Source organism: Ranitomeya variabilis, chromosome 1 (assembly GCF_051348905.1).
Source record: "Ranitomeya variabilis isolate aRanVar5 chromosome 1, aRanVar5.hap1, whole genome shotgun sequence".
Lineage (NCBI taxonomy): Eukaryota > Metazoa > Chordata > Amphibia > Anura > Dendrobatidae > Ranitomeya > Ranitomeya variabilis.
Genome location: NC_135232.1, coordinates 298,546,438 through 298,572,291, shown reverse-complemented (window position 1 = coordinate 298,572,291; position 25,854 = coordinate 298,546,438). Strand labels below are relative to the sequence as shown.

The 25,854-nt window shown below is 43.7% G+C and overlaps 1 protein-coding gene across 3 annotated transcripts in view; it reads left to right on the top strand.

Moving 5' to 3' along the window:
- The window catches only part of KIAA1671 (KIAA1671 ortholog), a 199,099-nt gene that overhangs the window by 33,052 nt on the left and 140,193 nt on the right, over positions 1–25,854 (top strand). For all 3 annotated transcript variants that reach the window (XM_077295550.1, XM_077295532.1, XM_077295541.1), the window contains exons 2-3: positions 18,092–19,591; positions 23,051–23,135. In XM_077295550.1, coding sequence (XP_077151665.1) covers positions 18,141–19,591; positions 23,051–23,135 — 1,536 coding nt within the window. In that variant the 5' untranslated portion in view covers positions 18,092–18,140. The remainder of the gene's footprint in view (positions 1–18,091; positions 19,592–23,050; positions 23,136–25,854) is intronic.

Below are 25,854 nucleotides of genomic sequence, written 5' to 3'. Positions count from 1 at the left end.
GGGCCTTGATGGTGCTATTTTAGGGCTCATGCACATTGCTGTATTGTTGGGCCTAGTGTGATCCGACAAAATTTTAGATCTCAATCAGACCAATGTTCTTCTATGGGGCTGTGAACATGTCCGTTTTTAATTTTTTCCTCCAACCAAGCTGGTCCAAGGAAAAAAGCGCAGCATGCCCTTGCACTCGGCAATACAAGTCTGAGTCCATGGAAAACATTGGACTGCGCTCGGATGACATCTGAGTGCAGTCCGATTTCCAGAGACTGATAGAATGGAGAAGATGGAGAATTTTTTTTCCCATCTTCTCATCTGAGAGGATCGAATCTCACTCAGATCAGAGTGTGATTAGCGTAATCTGCATGATTCTCTGGGATGAGAGAATGTATGCTGGTGGGACCCTAGCCTCAGGATGTAGTTATTGTGCCAATTTATTGTAAAAATTCCTGACCTACTCTCTGTGCATGAATTTCTATAGATCCATGAGTCTGCTAGGTGTGAGTTTCCCATTGGAGTAATGGTGGGTGGAGGCTCAAGTTTCTTTGCGTTGGTATTATTGACTCTAGAATACTTTGAGGAAGAATCACGACTCTGGCAGACAAAGAAGGGTCAGGACTTCACACATACATGGAACGTGATATCTTGCGGCTTTGGATTTTTTAGGCTCTCAAACACAAGGTTAGGTTAAAAGCAGTTCTAGAACTGGAGGCAAAGCCAAGTTAGTAGTTGTTCTACATATGCTTCCACTTTTATTCCTTTAAGGGGTACTTCACAAACTATGGGCTTCATATTAAAGGATTGTTCATTAAAAAGAAGATGCTTAAATAACAAGTTTGACAAATTACTGGTACACTTCAATTATCTTCGGTACCCCAGCTTTGTTCAGCAGCTCCAGGTATGGTCCTGGGGATAGAGCTTCCTCTATGAATGCTCTTTTTAGCTGCTAAGCCAAACCCCTCTTATGACATTGCAAATACGTAGACAATAGAAGGTGCTGATTTTAGGTATTAAAAGGAGCCAAACTCTACTGTATGTAGGACAGCACCAACTCCCACTGAATGCTTTGCGAAGAGATGGGACACCCTTAGCCCCACATATTTTATACAAAAGAAATCAAGTAATGCATACATAATTATATTCATTTGATTTCCATCCGTATACGCAGCATAAAGTGCAGGTGCAAAATTTTGACTCTTTGATACAGCTGTGCCTTTTTTTTTTATGGTTTATGAATGACACAGTGATTAAATTAGACAGTCAGCCAGCCCCCTTTACACACAGTACTAATGAGGTGCAGACACGGGAAGACACGGTTGTAAATGGAGATGCTGAACCCGGGACCAGGGACCCCTTTAAGGTCTTGTTTATGTGGTGCAGTTTGTATCACAAATTGTGCTATGTGATGGGCTTGTTATAGTGATATATCAGTAGGGATTTGAGATTAGTAAGATTAGAAACTTTCCAGCTTTAATGGTTTTAAGTTATTTCTAAACTGTTTAAATTCTTTCCAATAATTGTTTCCAACCTATTGGCCATGGAGTTCTGTAAGTGATTCACAATAACTGCTGCTCATTTGATGCCACGTTGCCAGTGTCAGGTGCACTTTCTAATGGGTGCCTTGTGTTTAATCAAATGTGCACATGACGGAGTACACAGTGATGTGTCAGCAGGGCTGCCACTAGGAATTTCAGGGCCCCATACTGGCAAAATTTTCAGGGCCCCCTTAAGACTCCGCCCAGGCTCCACCCCAGCCCCGCCTCCACCCCTCAAACTGTCCACAGCCCCACCGCTGTCTCTTGGCAAAACTCCACTTCTCACAAATCACACATTAACAGTTCCCATCACCAGATCAAACACATAGTTTTGTTTGTTTTGGCCAAAAGTTTTTTTTTAATCTAAGACGACAACAAGGTAGACTCTTTTGACCGGGCCCTACTCTACTCTAACCTATTAGACATTTGTTAAAATATGCAATACAATTTAGGTGTATTTTTATTTATTTTTCAATTTTTCAAATGACCAATAATACCACATACAAGGGACAAATACCACAACACCATGACCAGACACCATATTATCACCACATAGTGACCTATAATACTATCTACAAGGAACAAATACCGCCACACCATGTGCAGACCACATATTACCACCACAGTGACTGAACAATATCACATACAAGGTACAAATACCACCGCAGCATGTCCAGACCACATATTATCATCACATGGTGACCAACTACATACAAGGAACAAATACCAACACAACATGAACAGACCACATATTACCACCACACTGTGACCGAATAATAGCACATACAAGGAACAAATACCGCTACACCATGGCCGGACAACATATTACCACCACATTGTGACTGATTAGTACAATACTGATCATTAATTTAAAAAAAATACTATCACCATAAGTGCCATTATACACAGGAGATCTGTACTTAGTATGCAGTGTGTGTACAGGTAATACAGTGGTCACCGATGCCATTATACACATGAGCTCTTTATATAGTGTCAGTGTACAGGTAATACAGGGATCACCAGTGACTTTATACACAGGAGCTCTGTATATAGGGTACAGTGTACATGTAATACAGCGATCACTAGTGACATTATGCACAGGAGCTCTGTATATAGTGTATAGTGTACAGCTAATATAGTGATCACCAGTGACATTATACACAGGAGCTCTGTATACAGTATACAGTGTATGGTGTCAGTGTACAGGTAACATACTCACCAGTGACGTATCTAGCTAAAGTCCTTCATCTTTGCGTTTCTTTTTAATCCAGCGCAGACCGCTATCACTTCTTTCTGCCAGGACTCGTCTCTGCATAAAATAACACAGTTGTTTAGAGCACCACTTCCAGAGCACATTCCCCACTTTTTCCCTTTCTTCTACACTACACATCTGACTACAGACGTTCACCCGCCATTAATGTATAATTGGTTATTATGCAACCCACCATTCCAAATATAAATTATAATCCGCCACTGTGCCCCCACTATCTGTATATAGCCACTTTCCCCATGTAATATATAAATTAATTAACACCTGTATTCTTTCTCCCAATTTATTACCAGTCACTTTATCCTCAACGACCCCCACTATTTACCTCCCGCTCTAACCCTTACCCCAATTCATTATAGTTACATGCCCCTTCTGCCTCAATTCATTGCCATGTCTTCTCTCTCTCCCACCCTCTATTCATTATGAATTGCTCTTCCCCACCCTCAAAATTCATTATTTGCTCTCCCTACCTTCAATACACCATTGGCTCTCCCCACCCCCACCTTCAATTCAATTGCTGTCCACGTTCCTCACACTCACTTCATGTGCAGTCCCCATCATCCCCACTTCATCATTTAGTCCCCTATCATCATTTAGACCCCTATCCCCCCCCCCCGTCACTTCATCTGCAGTCCCCCTTACTTCATCATTTGAGGCCCCCTATCATTTCATCATGTGCAGAACCCCCTCAAACACACTTCATCATCTGCAGTCTCTATCACTCCCACATCATTTCCTGTCCCCATCACCCCCACATCATCATTTGCAATCCCCATCACCCCCACATCATCATTTGCAGTCCCCATCACCCCCACATCATCATTTGCAGTCCCAATCACCCCCACATCATTTGCAGTCCACATCACCCCCACATCATCATTTGCAGTCCCCCCACATCATTTACAGTCCCCATCACCCCCACATCATCATTTGCAGTGACCCCACATCATTTGCAGTCCACATCACCCCCACATCATTTGCAGTCCCCATCACCCCCACATCATTTGCAGTCCCCATCACCCCCACATCATTTGCAGTCCCCATCACCCCCTCATCATTTGCAGTCCCCATCACCCCCACATCATTTGCAGTCCCCATCACCCCCACATCATCATTTACAGTCCCCATCACCCCCACATCATCATTTTCAGTCCCCATCACCCCCACATCATCATTTGCAGTCCCCTATCCCCCCTTCACTTCATCTGCAGTCCCCCCCCCCACTTAATCATCTGCAGACCCTATCATTTCATGTGCAGTACTCCCTAAAACACACTCCATCATCTGCAGTCTCACTCCCCCCCCCCCCCCCACCTCACCTATTTAAAAAATAAAAATGTTTTTAATACTTACCTCAGTCGTTCCCGGGGCGTCTAGTGTTTCCAGGAGTGAAGCAGCAGCTAGAATGTATGGGCAGCTCAGAGGACCTGACAGGAGCCCCTACATTCTAGCACATTCACTACTGAGATTGCTAGAATGGATGGGCTGTAGTCAGGACCTGCAGGGAGCCCATACATTCTAGCTACAGCCGAGCAGGAGCTGCGCAGCCGACTAGGAGACGGCCGTGCACAGCTCCAAAACGGCTCCCGGGCCCCAGCGCCGACATGTGCGCCGCAGTGCACAGTATTTTAGTGCATGATGGGGCCCGGTCAGTAGAAGAAGCACAACAGTGGGGCCCCGGATCTGCGGGCCCCTCTGTGTACTGCTGCTGACCGGGCCCCATACAGCAGTAATGGCTGTCATGCCCTGATGGCGGCCCTGTGTGTCAGTAATGTACAAATGACCACGTTAATTTTGATGTGTGAGGTACTACATGCATAAGTCATAAAGTGAATCACTACACTGCAGTCAATAAAACTTACGGTACATTAGTATTCCAATATCGTTGCATCACTGTACTAGAGGTCAGGAGAATTGTACAGTTTTCCTAGGTAAGTTCACTCCTCATATAAAAATTACACTGTTGAACTGCCCTGAAAATCTGTACCAAATTTGGCAATTAATTCAGCATGTGTAAGAATTGTACTATAATTTATATGAATGGGCATTTTTACATATTTACATCTGCTTTATTTATTCTAGTTGTGTTTTTTTTATTGTTACATATTAACAAGGATTAAAAGTGGTGTCCACGATTAGAAAAACTGTCCACTTCTTCCAGTAACAGTTTGGTATTGCAGCTCACCTCTGTTTATATTTAGAGTAACTCAACTTTTAATTTAATTACCTTATTTTTAATATTACCTTGAGGCCCCTGTAGCAATGCCAGGTAGGCTCGGGTTAAATCCTAGCTCTGCGGGCCTTGATTATCTGCAGGGCTTGCCAGGTGCACTAAACAAGCTAGGTGTTTATCTGAGTCAGTCTGCTGGGGAGGCTGAGCACACTGGATGTGTCTTGGAGCCAAAGAGAGACACAGCTGCAGTGCCAGAATCCCTCTCTGAGAAGAGAACCGCAAGTATCACTAGTTGCTATGGAAGATGGCTTTTTTGTTTGACCGAGCTGGGCTAGCTTAGCCATAGATGAGTAGCCAGGGTCTGTTCTGTTTAGTTAGTTTATGGACAAGGTTATGCAAATTGCCTCTTCTGAGAAAAAGAGGACTTAACTCTATAGCGCCACCTGTTGGAAGTAGCGATCCTACAAGTCACAATCAACCCTTTAACGAGTCGTGCAATATGACTTAGGATAAAAGCCAAATCAGTATCTCAATTCGCAGACACGGTGTTTTGGGCTGTTGGCGAAGCATGAGAACTGATTTGGCTAGGTGAGAGGCTCTGGACTGGGTCTAAGGGGTAGCGTTTCTCCTTATGGAGAGTGACATACCAGCTGGCTTGTCAAGGTAAGGAGGCTTATTTGCCGTGCAATGCTCCTCTGGGAATTTAAATATGCAAATTGCCTCTTCTGAGAAAAAGAGGACTTAACTCTATAGCGCCACCTGTTGGAAGTAGCGATCCTACAAGTCACAATCAACCCTTTAACAAGTCGTGCAATTTATCCTAAGTCATATTGCATGACTCGTTTAGACTCTTGTACTAGATAACATCTTTTTCATTTTAGTATACTGAGGCTAGAAGAAACCTGGATGGGATCTTGTTTCCCTGTCTGCTGTCCTTGCTTACACCCCAATAATTGTACATCGAGCCTCCCATTAACGGGACTCTCCATTTGTCTCTTGTTTATATTACCTGACAGCAAGTGCAAGTTTCTTTTGTTGTCAAGGTCAGTGAGTCATGTGGAGCTCGCTCAGCATTCTTCACCACACCTCACTTGCTTAAAGTTCAGAAAGTCCTCACAGCAGTGGCTCAAGTTCAAGTTGTGCAACCAGCAATTTGTAAGCCGATCACAATATACTGTGACTTTTCAGCAGTGGTCACATTCTTTAGGCAGGATATTTGCCCCAGACGTATGTTTTATGTAAAAATCAAATGATTCCAAATGTTACTTACCTATATGAATATATACAGGGGAACAAACGTATGCAAATACTGGCTCGCGCTTGATGGAGTTTTTTGCATACTGTGCAGCCTATTACACCATTCAATTCTGCACAAACAAATATACTATTAAGAATGTATTTTTAGAAGGGTTGTCGCTAAGCAGGCGCTGTATGGCAAAATAGTTTTTACCTTTTATGTTGCGTTTGTTAATAGTGCATTCCTAACCTAATGATACTTAAAGGCAGTAAGAGGGTCAGATGGGTTGATAAATGAATAAAATGGCAAAGTGCTTGTAAAAACAAGTGACTTTGCTATTTACCTCTTATTGAAAATCTCGTCCATTTTTGTTGTCTAGGTTATCAGCCACTTCTGCAGTCTATTAGAGGTTCCCAGTTTCCCCTTCAGAGTGTGTGCTTGTAAGCACTTTGCTTTAAAGCTTACAAGTTCTGCTCTAAAGCTGGCTGAATTGCTGGATCTTTCCAGCTTCAGTACCCCTGCCCTCCTCAGATGCTGCACGGGTGACGCTGCAGTACCCCTGCCCTCCTCAGATGCTGCTCGGGTGATACTGCACTACCCCCTTTCCCTCCTCAGATGCTGCACGGGTGATACTGCACTATCCCCTGCTCTCCTCAGATGCTGCACGGGTGACTCTGCACTATCCCTGCCCTCCTCAGATGCTGCACGGGTGACTCTGCACTATCCCCTGCCCTCCTCAGATGCTGCACGGGTGATACTGCACTACCCCTGACCTCCTCAGATGCTGCACGGGTGACTCTGCACAATCCCTGCCCTCCTCAAATGCTGCACTACCCCCTGCCCTCCTCAGATGCTGCACGGGTGACTCTGCACTATCCCTGCCCTCCTCAGATGCTGCACTGGTGATGCTGCACTGGTGATGCTGCACTGGTGATGCTGCACTACCCCTGCCCTCCTCAGATGCTGCACGGGTGACTCTGCACTGTCCCTGCCCTCCTCAGATGCTGCACTGGTGATGCTGCACTGGTGATACTGCACTATCCCTGCCCTCCTCAGATGCTGCACGGGTGACTCTGCACTACCCCCTGCCCTCCTCAGATGCTGCACTGGTGATACTGCACTATCCCTGCCCTCCTCAGATGCTGCACGGGTGATGCTGCACTACCCCTGCCCTCCTCGGATGCTGCACGGGTGACGCTGCACTATCCCCTGCCCTCCTCAGATGCTGCACGGGTGACTCTGCACTATCCCTGCCCTCCTCAAATGCTGCACTACCCCCTGCCCTCCTCAGATGCTGCACGGGTGACTCTGCACTATCCCTGCCCTCCTCAGATGCTGCACTGGTGATGCTGCACTGGTGATGCTGCACTGGTGATGCTGCACTGGTGATGCTGCACTACCCCTGCCCTCCTCAGATGCTGCACGGGTGACTCTGCACTATCCCTGCCCTCCTCAGATGCTGCACTGGTGATGCTGCACTGGTGATGCTGCACTGGTGATGCTGCACTGGTGATGCTGCACTGGTGATGCTGCACTGGTGATGCTGCACTGGTGATGCTGCACTACCCCTGCCCTCCTCAGATGCTGCACGGGTGACTCTGCACTATCCCTGCCCTCCTCAGATGCTGCACTGGTGATGCTGCACTGGTGATGCTGCACTGGTGATGCTGCACTGGTGATGCTGCACTGGTGATGCTGCACTACCCCTGCCCTCCTCAGATGCTGCACGGGTGACTCTGCACTATCCCTGCCCTCCTCAGATGCTGCACTGGTGATGCTGCACTGGTGATACTGCACTACCCCTGCCCTCCTCAGATGCTGCACGGGTGACTCTGCACTACCCCCTGCCCGCCTTGGATGCTGCACTACCCCTGCCCTCCTCAAATGCTGCACTACCCCTGCCCTCCTCAGATGCTGCACGAGTGACTCTGCACTATCCCTGCCCTTCTCAAATGCTGCACGGGTGATACTGGACTACCCCTGCCCTCCTCAAATGCTGCACTACCCCTGCCCTCAGATGCTGCACGAGTGACTCTGCACTACCCCTGCCCTCCTCGGATGCTGCACGGGTGACACTGCACTACCCCTGCACTCCTATGATTAGCACTTTGCAATTTGAACCAAACCCCTTTAAGCTGTCAATAAAGCCTCTAATGTCTGGAAAAAAAAACCCCAAAAAGACATTATCCATAGTTTGCAAAATTACACCATGTTTTTTTTTTTTTTTTTTTTAGTTTTTTCACATTTTCAATTGTAGTATGTCTGTGTACTGTACCACAATGCTAAAGGCTCATTCACATGTATTAGGCCGGGCTCGGACAAGTGTACGTCTCTCATGAGATAGAAACGGATCTAATACGTAAATAACACTCAGATCAAAATCTGATCAGAAATGGATCGGAGTGTCAGCATAGTGTGAGCTGATTCTTTCTGATGAGAGAATTGTAGCACTGGTGTGGAGAAAATGAAGAAAAAAATGTCTCCATCTTCTCCATTCTGTGAGTTAACGTAAATTGAACTGCACTCTGATGTCATCCCAGTGCATTCTGATGTCTTCCATGCATCCATAGACTTGAATCAGAGTGTGTGTGCTGATTTGGGGAGCCACTCGCAGCATGTTGCAAATTTTTTTTTTCTCATGCTGGATGGGCATGAGAAAAACGACCGCTGATCAACACTTGTCCCATAGAATGACATCGGTCCGAGAACAATCCGATAAAACGTCGAAGAGCACTCTCCAGACGTATACACCCTTGTGAACAATCCCTTAACCGGATGGAATAGCATGCGGCTACAAGATGCTGTGGTAGCCATGCTGGTTCAGTATGCCTTCAGTTTTGAATAAATCCCCAACAGTGTCACCAGCAAAGCACCCCCACACCAACACACCTCCTTCTCCATGCTTCACGGTGGGAACCAGGCATGTAGAGTCCATCTGTTCACCTTTTCTGCGTCGCACAAAGACACGTTGGTTGGAACCAAAGATCTCAAATTTGGACTCATCAGACCAAAGCACAGATTTCCACTGGTCTAATGTCCATTCCTTGTGTTCTTTAGCCCAAACAAGTCTCTTCTGCTTGTTGCCTGTCCTTAGCAGTGGTTTCCTAGCAGCTATTTTACCATGAAGGCCTGCTGCACAAAGTCTCCTGTTAACAGTTGTTGTAGAGATGTGTCTGCTGCTAGAACTCTGTGTGGCATTGACCTGGTTTCTAATCTGAGCTGCTGTTAACCTGCGATTTCTGAGGCTGGTGACTCGGATAAACTTATCCTCAGAAGCAGAGGTGACTCTTGGTCTTCCTTTCCTGGGGCGGTTCTCATGTGAGCCAGTTTCTTTGTAGCACTTGATGGTTTTTGCCTCTGCACTTGGGGACACTTTCAAAGTTTTCCCAATTTTTCAGACTGACCTTCATTTCTTAAAGTAATGATGGTCACTGGTTTTTCTTTACTTAGCTGCTTTTTTTCTTGCCATAATACAAATTCTAACAGTCTATTCAGTAGGACTATCAGCTGTGTATCCACCAGACTTCTGCCCAACACAACTGATGGTCCCAACCCCATTTATAAGGCAAGAAATCCCACTTATTAAACCTGACAGGGCACACCTGTGAAGTGAAAACCATTCCCGGTGACTCCCTCTTGAAGCTCATCAATAGAATACCAAGAGTGTGCAAAGCAGTCATCAAAGCAAAAGGTGGCTATTTTGAAGAACCTAGAATGACATACCATATTTTTCGGACTACAAGACGCACTTTTTCCCCCCCAAAAAAGGGGGGAAAATAGGGGGTGCGTCTAATAGTCGTAATGCAGGCTTACCCGCAGTGGTGTGGTGGCGGCGGCAGAGGTGTGGCGGCAGAGGTGCGGGGATGAGGAGGCGCAGTGAGCGGTATGGCATGAGCGGGGTCCCTTTCACAGGTGAGGTGATGCAGCAGCCCGGTAAGCAGCATAGCCGGGTGAATCATGTTGTTATCGGTGGCGGCGGCCAACTTCCTGAGGCCGCGCGTGCGCAGATGGAGTGCTCTGCTTCCCGGGGCTTCAGGAAAATGGCCGCGGGAGGCCGCGAGTGCGCAGATGGAGATCGTGGTGGCCATTTTCCTGAAGCCGAGTTCGCAGATTTAGATCTTGGCTTCAGGAAAATGGCCGCCGCGATCTCCATCTGCGCAAGCGCGGCCTCCCGCGGCCATTTTCCTGAAGCTCCTGGAAGCAGAGCACTCCATCTGCGCACGCGTGGCCTCAGGAAGATGGCCGCCACCACCGATAACAACATGATTCACCCAGCTCTGCTGCTCACCGGGCTGCTGCATCACCTCACCTATGAAAGGGACGCCGCTCATGCCATACCACTCACTGCGCCACCTCCATCCCCGCACCTCTGCCGCCACCGCACCTCTGCCGGTAAGCCTGTATTATCCCGGCTCCGCTGCGTCACCTCACCTGTGGAAGGGACCCTGCTCACGCCATACCGCTCATTATCCCCGCACCTCTGCCGTCGCCACACCACTGCTGCAACCCTCCCATGGTCACCAGGCCGTGGCGTCGCCCACCTAAGCAGGAAGGAACCCTGCTCAGGTGCACGCCGTGCCGCATCACCCCACCTCTGCCGACATCATGCCTCCTGTGACCCTGCTCTGCCACCGCCAGCCCTCAGGTAAGATACTGTAAATTCAGACAATAAGACGGATCCCCATCTTATAAAAAAATATTTTTTTCTGCAATTTTCACCCCAAATTTGGGGGGCGTCTTATGGTCCGGTGCATCTTATAGTTCGAAAAATACAGTAATTTAATTTGTTTCACACTTTTTTGTTACCGTAAGTATATAATTCCACATGTGTTAATTCATAGTTTTGATGCCTTCAGTGTGAATGTACAATTTTCATGGTCATGAAAATACAGAAAAATCTTTAAATGAGAAGGTGTGTCCAAACTTTTTGGTCTGTACTGTATGTATATATATATATATATATATATATATATATATATATATATATATATATATATATATATATATATATATATATATATATATATATATATATATATATATATATTATGGAATATATATATATACATCTTGTATATTCCATCCGATGTCTGCTCATATCTCTGTGGGTGCAGTGCATTGGATTCTCATTCCTCATGCAGGCTTGAAGATTCAGTCAGCAGACTTGGCATGTTATCTAACCTGTTGCGGCTCATACTTTGCTTTATTGGACATAGGCTGTACTGTAGAAATGTCTTTTCAGTGAGTGATTAATCCTCTGGTCCGCACACCCTCTCCGTGTTCAGATCTAAAGTTCACACTGTCAGTGCAGTTCCTCATTGCAGATCATTCTTCGTAAATAATAAAGTTATAAAGATATGGCAGGGTTAAAAGTCAATGACAAGCTAACCTGTGAGCAATTTTATTTTACTGTTATATGCAACAGATTTGTATCACACATGTATCTATAGAAGGTGATTCCCTGACATTTATTTTTTTTTTAAATCCTCATTTTTATTTTTAGTCAAATTTCTCAATGTCATTGAGTCTGCGAAGGTGTTAAGCACACATAGCTTTTTTAACATACGGTACTTTAAATATCTGCTTTTACTTGTATCTACTTGTTTTGAACTTGTTTGGTGTCAGAATATGATGTCCAAATGTTTTTAATTCTATTTTATGTGCATAATTATAGTAGCAGCTGTCTTGTCAGGGCTGCTATTAGCAGAGGTTCTTCACAGCGGCTGCATGGAACATAGGAAGCGGTAGATTGAAATTACTTCTTGACATTAGGAGAGTTTTCTAGGTATGTCCTGTGTTCGGTGCATAGGCCCTTGGGCAGGCTGAGGGACGTGTGTACTGTGATGATCACCTATGAATAGTTTTATCTTGTGTTTTCTGTATATAGGTATCACCTTTTATTGTAATTCCGCCTGTGATGATAATGGTAGCCCCCCCACCCATAAAAATAAAGAAATAAGGGGGGGGGGGTTTCATGGTTACACAGACCGTGAATAACATTTATAGTTTTACTCAGTTTTTCTGTCACCTTGAGGTCAAATAAAGGTCAATATGATGCTTATGGTCATCACTTGAGCAGTTAAAACTGGTTTTACCAGTTTTGATTGGCGCCTTTTTAACGTTTTTTTCATTGGTGGTTATTCTGTTTAGCGGGCTTTTTGAAGATGTATAAAGCCCTGTTTTAGCTTTTTTGAACCATTCTGAGGTACCTGAGAAGAAAAGAAGATCTCACCCTCCCTCCCTTTATTTATTCTTGCCTTGTCGTGATGTTTTTATTTGTGGGGAAAATCGCCCAGTCTGTGGGTGGATTGGTTTTATTGGTGTTTGGATTATTTGGACATTTATCTGAATATTTTATCTGGTATTATTCTGTTTGGTTTTAAGTTACCCAAAATAAACATCACAGCCAATTTTCTTCCAACAAAAATGTCTAATGTTTTTCTTCATTTGCATGAATGGGTCTTGTGTGGCCATGAGATGACCACTGAAATGTGATCTCCACAGAGCAGGAAGTGATGGTCCAAAGGCCCCAATACTCCTTAGATTAATGTCGTACGAATCGGCCAATCTCATTGAGTTCTACTGATAGCCAAGCATGTATAGGGGCGACAGACGGTCACGATGGAGAAAGTGTCCTTGTTCTCCTGGACGTGAGCTGCTAGCTGATGTGTCCATTAGCGGGCGTTTCGTAGAAAGCACAGAAGCACTGAGATGGCTGTCAGCTGAGCGATTGCCTGAAGCATCGCTTTGGCAGACGGCCATCTAATGTGTATGGCCAGCTTAATATTCGGCTTGATGGACAAAGCTAGAAAGGCAAGATTGGTTTTACATCTTGTCAGTAATTTCATTTAAATAATAGGTCATTTTTTTCATGACACTATGCATTTACATATTTATGAGGAAGACCTCTTTTTTTTGTCAATAGGATAGATCATCAATAATAATCCTATTTCTTATGAGCTATGTTCTGACTACTGCAGTGAGAAAACTTAAAATAAGTGTAAGGCCAGACTTTCACGTCCCTCGTTGTGAATGTGTTTGTTCGTCAATGTGCTTCAACTGCTCCACAAAGAGGACCTGGCCCAATGGCATATTGTTGCTTCTAGACCTGGCTAACATTTGTCAAGGACCCTGATAGAGCTGTAGCACTGTGGTTATGAACTTAAGGAATATCTGTGTACATTATGATGTTTAGATTGAGGGGAAAAATAACCGTAATTGTGGGAAAATCTTTCAAAGCGAGAAGCTCAAAATTACAGGGTCTATTCACCACATTGACTTCGATCACCTATCTCTAACATAGGTCCACAATATTAGATCAGTAGTGGTCCTACACCTGGCAACTCCATTAATTAGCTGATTAAACTGCCCAGATGTAAACGGTGTACAGAGCAATGTGCACCACCGTTCCATCACATGGTTCAGTGACCACTTCTGGGTACTTCACATCAGTTCCTATTATTTGAATGTGCACTACCTTTCAGTGTACTCTAAACATTTGATGAAACAGTGGTGTTTGGCAGCAAACACTGTCAACACCTCGCTCTGCCAACACTGTAAGCATCTGATTGGGGTTGGATCCGTATTGATCTGACACTCATAACCTTTTCTGAGGATAGATCATAATCAAAATTCTCAAGCATTGGAAAATCCCTTTAATATTAAATTGGTTATAGGGATTGGTTACCGACTATTTATCTTTCTTAAATGATGCTGCATTAAGGTATTGCAGTGACGTACTATATTAAAGCTGCAGTGCCTGCGCGGAGTCTGTGGTAGTCCGAGACACACCTCCTCTCTCCTCATTGGTTCATGCTGCTGCTCTCACTCCTCCCTGCAGCTCTGCCTCATCACATTGGCTGCTGTAAATATACACAAGGATATCCCCGGCGTTAAGAACTGATTTCTCTTACAGGATGTAAAGAATTAGGGCAAATAGTAATTGCAAAATACAGAATACTAACTATTATTATTTTTGTGCTGTTTTTAAATTTTAATTATTTTGTTTTTACTTTTTGTCTGCAATGTCCGTGCGAAACTTGCCAGAAAGCTTCATAAAAATGTGTTTCCTTTTTCTTTATGCAACAGAAAAGCTTGGGTTGTATAATAAGAACACAACAATAAGGTCAAGATTAAAAATAATTCACAATCATGGCACCTGATTGATTGCCGGGCACAGGCTCCCTTTTTACATTTTGTGTTAGTTTTTTAAGCATGGCATGAGTGAGCGCATTTGGCATTATCTAGTATTAAATTTGGATGAGATAAAGAGATTCTCTGTAAAAGACTAGAGATCTGATGTGACAAGCAATAAAGATTGCGAACATAAAAAGTCTTCTGTGGCTAAAATCTGAACCACTTTTCTCGTGACTTTTTCTGAGTAAATTGAAGAGCTTGCCAGTAGTGGTTAATTCTGATCTTCGGCACTGGATTCATCCCATTATCACTCTTTCATCTACAGAGCCTCCTTATTTATGTGAGAGGCACGTCCATGGGATGCTTTATTCTACATACACTAAACATGATTGAATTTCCTCGAAATGGTAAAGAAAATCAATTACCATTATAAATAGTGCAGTTAGACTAAGGCAGCCAATATGTTTTAAGATCATACGTGCCCACTAATACCTATTAAGTGATGGAAAGTAAGATGTTGGTATGTGGTGCATTATTTTAACAGATAAATTAGTAATTGTAGATTCCACATTGGTATGAGTTTTGGGCAGTATCTCTTGCTCCCTCAAAGGGGTGTTACCATTTTGTAAATTTAGGCTAGTGATGCACGGCAACTTGGGGCACCATACTTGTCGTACAGCCTAAGTTTTCTATGGGTGTCTGCTCCATCGCGCCACAAAGCAAGTGAATCTGTCGCCAAGGGTACATCAACAAGCAAGTTGCAAAAAATCCAGTGTGACTGGACTTCATGCGATTTGCAGGTCACAATATCCTCGGGGTCTCAATGGACCCCATTGACTTATACTGCACTGCAATATAGCAGTGACACCTAACAAGCGTTGACCGCTCACCATGTCACATCCAAAGTCACCGTATAGCCCTAGACTTGAGGCACATTCCCACAATATGGCAAAACTGTATAGTAGATGTGGATACCTCCAATATGACCTGCCTCTAACTTGAGAACAGGGACCTGATGTTCTCCATAGTGAGTAGCGAGAGACATGGTCAGAATTGTCATTCGTTTGATGCAGACTTCAATAATCTCTACACTGAGTGGAGCGTGTGATGGACTCTGTTCTCAAGGTGGATGCAGGTCCCATTGGTTGGATCTGCATCTCCTGCACATTTCTGCCATACCCTGTGGATATGCTATAATGTACAAGGTGGGAATGCCTCAGACACTAGGACTTTTATGGATCGGTGTTGCACTGTAGAATTTATGGAGCAATGTTATACTGATATCTTTAGTTTTAGCTATTTCTAATACAAACCCTAGCTACTTTCTGCGTCACTGGAGTCCTCGTATAAGCCTTCCTACATGTTGTGGTAAACTGCTGATGTCTTGGGAAATACATAAAAGTGCACTGTACATTCACTGCTGGCTTAGGTGTGGCTTCTTTATGTGTTTCCACCTGTACTTTAGCCTTCATACTTGCTGATTGAGACAGGTAATGTGTCGATTTGTCGCAATATTTTAAATCTACCTTGTTAATTATATGTAAATTACACAATGTTTGTCTGTTGGGCATAATGACATTTTACAGGCCACATTGCCTTAATAAGTGAACTTGTAAAAATGGTGCTTAGTTTTGTATAAACTGTAATGAAGGCGTGGGCTGTAATACCTGGAGGATTGTTGTATTTTATTTCTTTGGTCTTTAGATTGTCACTAAGCCTTCGGGCTTTTTTTACTTTTTTGTTTGTTTAGGTAGCCCCTTTCTATAAGTCCTGAAAGGTCTTGCTGAGATGTATGTAGTATTGATATCAGAGAGTTTCCTGCATTGCTTTGTCTTTTTTGCAGTTGCACTTCAGAGAAAATGAGTACAGACATAGTGGTTTTACTGGTTATTCCTGCTGATCACAGAATCTCTCAGAAGTGGGACCCTGTGTGATCAGAATGATTTTTGGAGACAAGCGGAGGATGCTTTTATTCAAATCAAACAACCTTTTCGTATTGGCAGGAAACCAGATTGTTCCTTGGATTTTTCTTTAAATTTTAAGCATTTTTATATTGGCAAACAAAGGAAATAAAGTAGTAATAATGGAAGATACAACGCTCTGTATATATTTCTTCCGCTGAGGGTATGTGCACACGTTCAGGTTTTTTCGCATTTTTTTTCGCGTTTTTTCGCAATAAAAACGCTATAAAAACTCATTAAAAACGCATACATTATGCATCCTATCATTTAGAATGCATTCTGCATGTTTTGTGCACATGGTGTGTTTTTTTCCGCGGAGAAAACGCATCGTGGTAAAAAAAAGCAGCATGTTCATTAATTTTGCGTTTTTTTTCCGCGTTTTTCCTGCTATTCTATGCATTGGGAAAAAAACGCACAAAAAACGCGGTAAAAACGCATGCGGATTTCTGGCAGAAATGTCCGGTTTTTGTCAGGAAAATTTCTGCCAGAAATCCTGACGTGTGCACATAGCCTAAGGGTTGGATTTATTTTGACTGAGTCTGCTTTGGTAATATGCATTGCACGTCTTTGCTTTCCCTCGATAGCAGATTGGGTTGTTGGGTTGCAATATTTTCTATCCTCTTATGTTTTTTTTTGAGGTCTGTTCAATTGAGCATACTTTCAGTCTCTATTCTGTCCATATGCTCAATGAAGTGCACACAGAACAGAGCAGGTCATTGTGCTAGTTCACATGAGGATTTTTCACAAGAACCAACGGTCAAAGTGGGAAAAATTGCAGCGTGCGCCAGTTTAGTCTTGTTTGCAGACAGGATCATGCTCGCCTCAATTGTGGTGAAAGGCACATGGCTCATAAGCCTATTCACAATATGGACGAGCACATGGATCTGCACGTGGGAGAAGTCATGTTTGCGCTTACCTTAAACTACCATTTTGTCTAAACATAACCTAATGGAGATCATTTTCATTGACTTAAGGCCCCAATGCACACTAAACTACTTTCGTCTGAACTTGCCAATATCGAGAGGTTCAGTTGATAATCTGATGTGTATGAGAGCACCGGCCGACTGATTGTCTTGGAGAGATGTAAGCATGTCCGATTTTGGATTGCCAAGTACATTGTTCTCCCAGAGATAACATAAGCCTCTTGCCAACATGTCAACTGGAGTCTATTTTTATTGAGCTCCACAGTTCATGGGAATGTTGGCTGAGATGGCTGTCGGACAAATGATCAGACAAAGCATCAATCGGCTGGCAGCCATCTTGCGTGTCTGTCCAGTTATAGACCCCAATCTTTTCTGAGAACACATTCATGTATATTGGGCTTAGGAAGAATAGTGGCTAGCTATCAACCTTAGAATTTTCTGGCAACTCTTTAAAGGAAAAAAAAGCAAAGATGAGATGAAGAAATCTGGTTAAAATGTCAACGCGTATTGGAGACACCGTCTTTCTTCAGGACAACCACAAAAACCAGTGGCAGTTGTCCTGAAGAAGGAGTCGGAGTGACTCCGAAACTCATTGACATTAAACCAGCATTTGTTCTCATCGTGGCTTGTCATTTATGCAGCAGCGCAGGATACTTACATCGCCCTTGGCACATTTGTATAATGTTAAAAGTTAACATCTACAGTAATTTCATGCAGATCAGCTGTTTTAAGATATAGAAATTATTCTCCCGGAGTTATTTTTTTTTTTTCTGCATTTTTTTTTTTTAACATATGCACAACGAAGAATGAAAAACTTGTCATGGCAGAATAATCCATGTAATTTTTGTATTTTATTTTACAGTATCGCTCCTGGGTCTCTTTCCTGCTTCGAAAATGTTGCAATTTAACTGATGTCAGCCATGGCTACAAAGGTAGAACTGTCGACCAGAACTACACGGAGTGATATTTTACATGAAGCAAAACCATCAAGGACATACATTAGTCCTCTATCAGATGCAAGCAATAAGGCCGCTGATACAAATATATCCACGTCCCTAATTACTGATGATATAAGAAATCTTTCCAAAACAGTAAGCATGCTTAACACTGGTATGAAGCCGAGACTCTCCCCAAAGCCTTTTTCAAGGGACAAACCTCCAGAAAGCAGAAAGTCAATAGGAATGCCCTTCACTTTGGCTGGAGATGTGAAGCAACACAGTGCTGTGCCATTTCAAGCCACTACCAGCATATCTCTATCTGGTAGTACAAAAAGTAATGAAAGTGAAAGAGTAGGTCTTCGCATATTCACATCACCCCCTCAAACAAGCACTGATGAAGACCAAGGAAATAAGTCGGAAATGTTTTCTTCAACTGCAGCAGGAAGAAGACAGAACACTAGTTGGCTTCTCAGAACAAACAGTATAGGCGAATCCAAGCCTAATCCACAAGCTGAAGATGGTAAAGTCACATCTAAGCCCCCGATGATGTATAGGAAACCTGAGCTTTCTCAGCAGGAAAAAGTCTTTTCGAGCTCCTCAAGAAGAACTCTTTCAGATTCTGTGGAAGAAACGAGGGAGTTTGGAGATAAAATTGTAGAAGCAGGTAAACCTGACAACATTGATAGCTTAACAGTTAGAGCTCAACTAAGGCAAAAACGTCGTCCAGTGTCTGCTGTGTTTCTAGAATCAAATGAGCCCACGAGTGACCAAAAAGTAGCTGATGAACCTAGAAAATGGAACAGAAGACCTCTTTCTGAAGATCTTACCTCACTGTTTGAAAGCAGAGGCATTGTTAACAAAAAAGAAAAACCCTCTGATGAAACAAAGGAAAATAGACCTTTCACAAAAAGTTTTCTAAACAGTGTCAAAGATGAGCAGTCTAATCCTGACCCCAATGAAGGAGATTACACAAATGATAAAAACTTTTCCAGGGACACTAGAACAGGCATAAGCGGAAGTTCCATAAGAAAAGCCTATTCTGTGCGCATGGAAAAAGACAAACCAATGGAAATGCCATCTAAGAAGCAGCAGCAAATAGCTGACGTTGGTGAAAATGAAGGAGTTATGAAGCTGTCAGCAAATATTAATAATCAGCCTTCAAAATGTCTCCCTGATGGTTCATCTGGGGACGTAAAGAAATTAGATGACAGTAGAATTTCCCCCGGAATAATGAGACGGCGAATTAGTCTTTCTATTGCCAATACCAGCTCCTCTGAGGATGCAGAAGTGACCTCGAACACTGAGGACAAGAGTACTGCCAACACCGAGAGGAAATCTAGAGGCCTAGTCTCTGATAAGGCGGCAAAGTCTGGGACAGAATGGACAACTTCACTATCTCCGACAGTGAGCACAGATTTGACAAAGTAAGTGTAAAAATGTATAGGATATGTATACATTTACATAAATCTTTCTCTGATGAATCCCAGTACTGGTATTTTCCTGCCTGGCGTAAGGCAGTGTCTCCCCATGCCCGATATAGAAATGGAGCTGAAAAACTCTTTCAATGTAAAAACAATGCTTTTATGTCCTAAAATGGGGAGAAAAATCTTTAACTCCTAGTTTGGCTTAAGAGACACAATGAAAGCCTGGCTTAAAAATGGGGATGGTAACAATTTTTATATCTGGCCCTAGTTCAAAGCATCCTAGCAAGACAATAGAAACATGTCCCTGCATTGCAGTCCATTTCTTGCCGTTGTAGGGGTGAGGCAAATCACTTCACATACAATAAGCTAAACAATCTTCTGTCAATCATTGACCAAGCCATAAAAATAGAGTTAAAACGGTAATAAAAATATTAACGGCTTAACAACCGGGTAACAAACATTTGCTTCATGGATGTCCATGTTTAGTAGATATTACCATATGTTTCCGTACGCTTGCAATAATATGCATTTTATAAGAAACGCTTTCTGGGGCAGGGATTTTAAGGGGTAACGTCTCTTCTTGTGGAGAATGACGTGCCGGTGTGAGGAGTCCTGTAGGCCATGCAATGCTCCTCTGAAGAGTACGGATAAAATACATTTCTTCATACATTTTATTCCTAAAAAATGGTGGAAGATAGTTTTGAAATTCTTTTTTTTTTTTTTTTTTGTGTAGTCATTTTGTTATTTAACCTGTTCATGTTTTAATGGGAGTCTCACCTGCAAAACACAATTTTATACTGAGCACATACTCCTATAGTGGACTTAGTCCCTAATAAAAAACCATACCTTTATTGTTTAAATCTATCCCTCTGTTATTCAAATATTCCGGTGTTTGATTAAGCTACCGTATTTTTCGGAATATAAGACGCACTTTTTCCCCAAAAAAATTGTGAGGAAAATGGGGGGTGCGTCTTATATTCGGAACGCAGGCTTACCGGCATTGTGGCGGCGACAGAGGTGCGGGGATGATGTGACACGGTGAGCTGTATGGCGTGAGCAGGTCCCATCCATATTTGAGGTAAATCCGCGGCCCGGTATTGATGGAGAGCAGCAGCGCTGGTGAGTTACGGTATTTTCCGGTGGCGGCGGCCATCTTGTTGAGGCTGCGCGTGCGCAGATTCACTACTCTGCGTCCCAGGGCTTCAGGAAAATGGCCGCGGGAGGCCGCGCGTGCGCAGATGGAGATCGCGGCGGCCATTTTCCTGAAGCCCTGGGACGCAGAGTAGTGAATCTGCGCACGCGCGGCCTCAGCAAGATGGCCGCCGCCACCGGAAAATACCGTAACTCACCAGCGCTGCTGCTCTCCATCAATATCGGGCCGCGGATTCACCTCAAATATGGATGGGACCTGCTCACGCCATACAGCTCACCGTGCCACATCATGCCCGCACCTCTGTCGCCGCCACAATGCCGGTAAGCCCGCCGCCACCAGGAAAACCACCCAGCTCTGCTGCTCTCCTTCACTACTGCTGTGGCGTCACCTCAAATGTGGAAGGGACCCTGGCCGCTGCCACCTGAGGAAGTGACCGCACGTCTGCCACCGCCACAGCAACCTCCCCATGGACACCAGGCCATAGCGTCGCCCACCTAAGCAGGATGGGACCCTGCTCAGGTGCACGCCGTTCCGCCCACCGCACCTCAGCATCACCTCACCTCTGCCACCACCATGCCTCCTGTGACCCTGCTCTGCCACTGCCTGCCTTCAGGTAAGAGATCTTAAATTCGGACAATAAGACGGACCCCCATCTTATAAAAAATCTTTTTTTCTGCATTTTTCACCCCAAATTTGGGGTGCGTCTTATAATACGGTGCGTCTTATAGTCCGAAAAATATGGTAATTAGGGAGCTCTGCTAACCTCTGTTGTGGCACCCAGCTTCAGTACATTTTTGTGCCCCTTAATTTGGGTAACCTCCTCTCGCTTTAGTGATGGATAGCTTTGGCTTGCTCAGAGCCACTGCTGTCATGGGAGAAAGCCACCTGCACTCACTCCCTCATTGTCGTAGTTACTAGATCGGAGCGCACACGCACACCGCGCTCTCCTCCCTGTGGAGCATGCAGCCGCATTAGAGAGGAGAAGCTGTGTGCGGGTATACTCCAGTTTAGGAACTCCAACAACGAGCTAATGCAGGCACCAGTTTTCTCCCTGTCTCTGGTCAAACCTGCGCTGTCTATCACCTAAAAGGGGAGGAATAGTGTACAGAAGCTGCCAAGGGTGCACTGAGCATTTATGCTGCAGTAATGTCCTCCTTCCTGGTCCCCATATTGTAGTAATATCCCCCGTCCTGGTCCTTATCCTGCAGTAATGTCCTCCTTCCTGGTCCCCATATTGTAGTAATATCCCCCGTCCTGGTCCTTATCCTGCAGTAATGTCCTCCTTCCTGGTCCCCATATTGCAGCCATGTTCCCCAGCCTGGTCTCCATCAGAGGACGCACATTCAACCTGGGCCGGGTCACCTCATTACAGGAGCTCACATGCCTGCGGACCGCTTAAAGCAGCCTAAGGGGCCGCGTGTTTGAGACCCCTTAGAGCAGTGCTCCCCAAGTCCAGTCCTCAAGAGCCACCAACAGGTCATGTTTTCAGTATTTCCTTAGTATTGCACAGGTGATAATTGCATGACCTGCACAGGCAATAATTCCATCACCTGTGTAATACTAAGGAAATCCTGAAAACATGACCTGCTGGTGGCTCTTGAGGACCGGAGTTGGGGAACACTGCCTTAGAGGAACAGTGTTGCCGTTTCCTGCCAGCCAGTGGGGGGTAGCACTGAATTAAATGGAGAAGCTAAGAATTAGCCACCAGCGTTATGGCTCCTTCATTCTGAGGACTAGTAGGGGCTCCTTCATGTAGATCTAGTGGTAACACTCTTAATTGTAACCTAAAATCTTTTAGGTGGCACATAAAGCACATATCTACTGTGAATAACATGACTGACCCTGGACTGGGTTTAATTCATATTTTTGTAACATCTGGTCTTTGTTCTTTTTCCACTACAAACATACAGTGATTCCCAAAACTCTAGACTTTATCCACACATCAGTGTTTTTGATCAGTATTTCTATACCAAAACAAGGAGGGTCTCCAAAACAAAGAACAGGTGTCAATCTTTCAATTACAGTTTTTCTCTATAATGTCCACTCTTGGTTTTGGCATACAAACACTGATGAAACATACTGACGTGTGAATAGGCCCTAAATATATGTGCCCACGATCCGGAATAGCAGCGTTTTGGATACAGCGTCCAAAACGCTGCTTTCTAGGTTACAGGTACGCTGGACGGAATTTATTGAAATCCTCTGCCCACTGCCCTTCTATTTACATGGCAAGGTTTAAGTATCAGTTTCTTAAATGTTTCTCTGTTTTCTTCTTCTAATTTTCAATTTTTGATTTGTCTTTAAAGGTTTGCAAATTCCCCTTTGAAATCTGAGAAGCTAAATGAAGAAAGGAGGGGCAGTTTTTCCTCTCCAGAATATATTGCTCCGAAGGTAAGAAGTGTTGGCCTCTGCCTTTCTGTATGTGAAAGGGAGCGCAGGAGAATAGTTGGAAAAGGTATCTGCAGTTTTGCTAATGTGCTCTAGTTCAGCAATGTCTGAACATAAGTCAGCCTATCTTTCACGTCATCCGAAACCTCCGATTCCAACCTCTGGCTTGTTACATTCATAAGTGATATCAGCAATTGTAAGAATCCTATATTAGCAATGTCGACTGGATGGAAAAGTGGGGCCACTATTTCCAGGAAAGAATTGTATAAACAATGATAATTGCTGTCTATGACTGACCCATTTGCACCAACAGTAAGTAGCACATATGCATGAATCCTTATACACAATGGACATAGCCTAGAAGTAGACAGGTACAGGTATTACGTAGCTTTCATTGTAACCCAAGCTGCAGTCCTAGTCCGGCAGCACATTACCTGCTTCCACGTGGCTGGGCCATCAGCACATCCACTGTTTACCTGCCTTTTTAGGGCGTATGACATCATACATGAATGGCCACCATGCAGTACTATGATTGATGAGTGCATAGCAGGCTGAATCCTCAACACATTTCTTCCATTGGCTTACATATACGGTTCGCTATAGTAGGTCTCTGAGATTAAAGGGGTTGTCAATGATGAGACATTGCTTTTACATATCACAAGAATTGTTTTCGTTAGTATTTCAGATTTATATCCAGTTTGTGGAGGCGAACCCCAACCTTTTACACTGTTCATTCTTATCACTAGTCAGTATATCATTATATGTTGTTTGCTCTTTCTACATCTAAACATTTTGCTATATTATTATTTGCACATACTATTGAAAAGTACTGTATGTCATGATATGTAGGTACATCTGTGTTCCACCTTTGTTACATAAGAAGGGTGGATATAAAAGTACCCCAATGCCTATCTTCCATTTAGGGGTCTCATTGATGGAATCATAGAACCAAATGCCTCATAATTATTTCCCAAGCTGGAAGCTGCATCCCTTATTACACCGGCCACACTTCCACACTAAAACTGAAACTGGTTGTTAGCTGAATTCTGTGTCTTTCTGACCAGACCAAGTGATCTTCTAACTCCCCCAGCCTCGTCCTTGGGCATATACTTTCACCTCCACCTTCCATATTGCAGAACATTAGGAAAGGACTAATAATAGTATTGACGTGACAGAATTGCCCATACAATTGCCCCCACTTCACAGAATTACCTATGTTGCCGTAATGACACAGCTCAATGGGGGGGATTAAACATTTATTGCATGCATCTCTTGTAGAAAGCATAAATGTAGCAGTTAAGAAATAGTCACCTGAAAATGCTGTGCAGCTTGCAACCACAATTTTGCTTCTAGATATAGAGAGTAGTGATGAGCGAATATACTCGTTGCTCGGGTTTTCCCGAGCACGCTCAGGTGACCTCCGAGTATTTATGACTGCTCGGAGATTTAGTTTTCATTGCGGCAGCTGAATGATTTACAGCTACTAGCCAGACTGAGCACATGTGGGGGTTGCCTGGTTGCTAGGGAATCCCCACATGTAATCAAGCAGGCTAGTAGCTAGTAGCCGGAGGATGGTGTCAGGCGGCCGCAGTCATTCAGTAATTTTTTTTTCCCCAAAGTGTGACCCCTAGGGTAGGCCAAGAGGTAGAGTCCTAGGCAGGTGTCGACCCTGCCTACCCCTTGTCCCAGGCCTGGATGGGACTACTCAGACAAATCATTAGTGTTGCATGAGATAAAGAGCAAGAAACCGCTGTATATTATGTATTCGTTTTCTTTTATAGCTGCTTGCTGTTTATAAAGTTCTTTCAAAGTGAACCTTCCTTAAATATTCTGGTAATGTTTTTAGTTTACAAGCCAAATTGCTCACCCTTAGTATATATGTCTTCTTTTTCCGTTTGAACTTACTAAAGAGAACACTTTGTGGAGGTCACGGGAATGAAAATTTCTCGCTGCAGGGCCTGCAGGATATTTTTGGTTGTGGTTAATTAATAAAGGTTGTTTGAAATGTTGAGTTTATTATTTCACGTGGTTTAGTAAAACAGTTTCCTGCTTTCTTTCCCAAGATGATAGGGTTTACAGAAACAATGTGGGTGAATATATACTGAGGGTTGCTTTGTTATAAAAATGTTAGGGAGATGGAAGAGAAGTTCTAGTTTGCTTTTGTTAACTGCACATTCCACTAACTGTGTAGGAGGTGGTGGACGGCACAGAGAATGCATACAACCAGTAATGGAGTCTTCTTTCTGAAGAAGAAATGAATAGCTGTATGTCAAGAGCTCTCAAAAAAGGACACTACACACTATTTCAAGTGGTATGTAATGGGACCGGCCAGAGCGTTTGCAAAAATCAAACTTGTACAAATCATGCATCGTTCAACTGCTTTTGTGGCAGTGACTTCAGTTTTGGAGAAGGTTAAGTGAAACTGGTAACAACGCTCAATGAGTAACAGATAAAAAATATATATATATATCCTCCAACTTCATTGAATAATATAACAATGTAAAACACTTTTTAGTGTAGAAATACTGATGTTTATTAAAGGGAGCCTATCACCTGGTTTTCGCCCATTTAAAGTAGGGCCTATGCCTTGTGACAGTGTACACTGTGCCAGTGACACTGCTCAAAAAATGAAATGGAACACTTAAACAACAGAGTATAACTCCAAGTAAATCAAACTTCTGTGAAATCGAACTGTCCACTTACGAAGCAACACTGACAATCA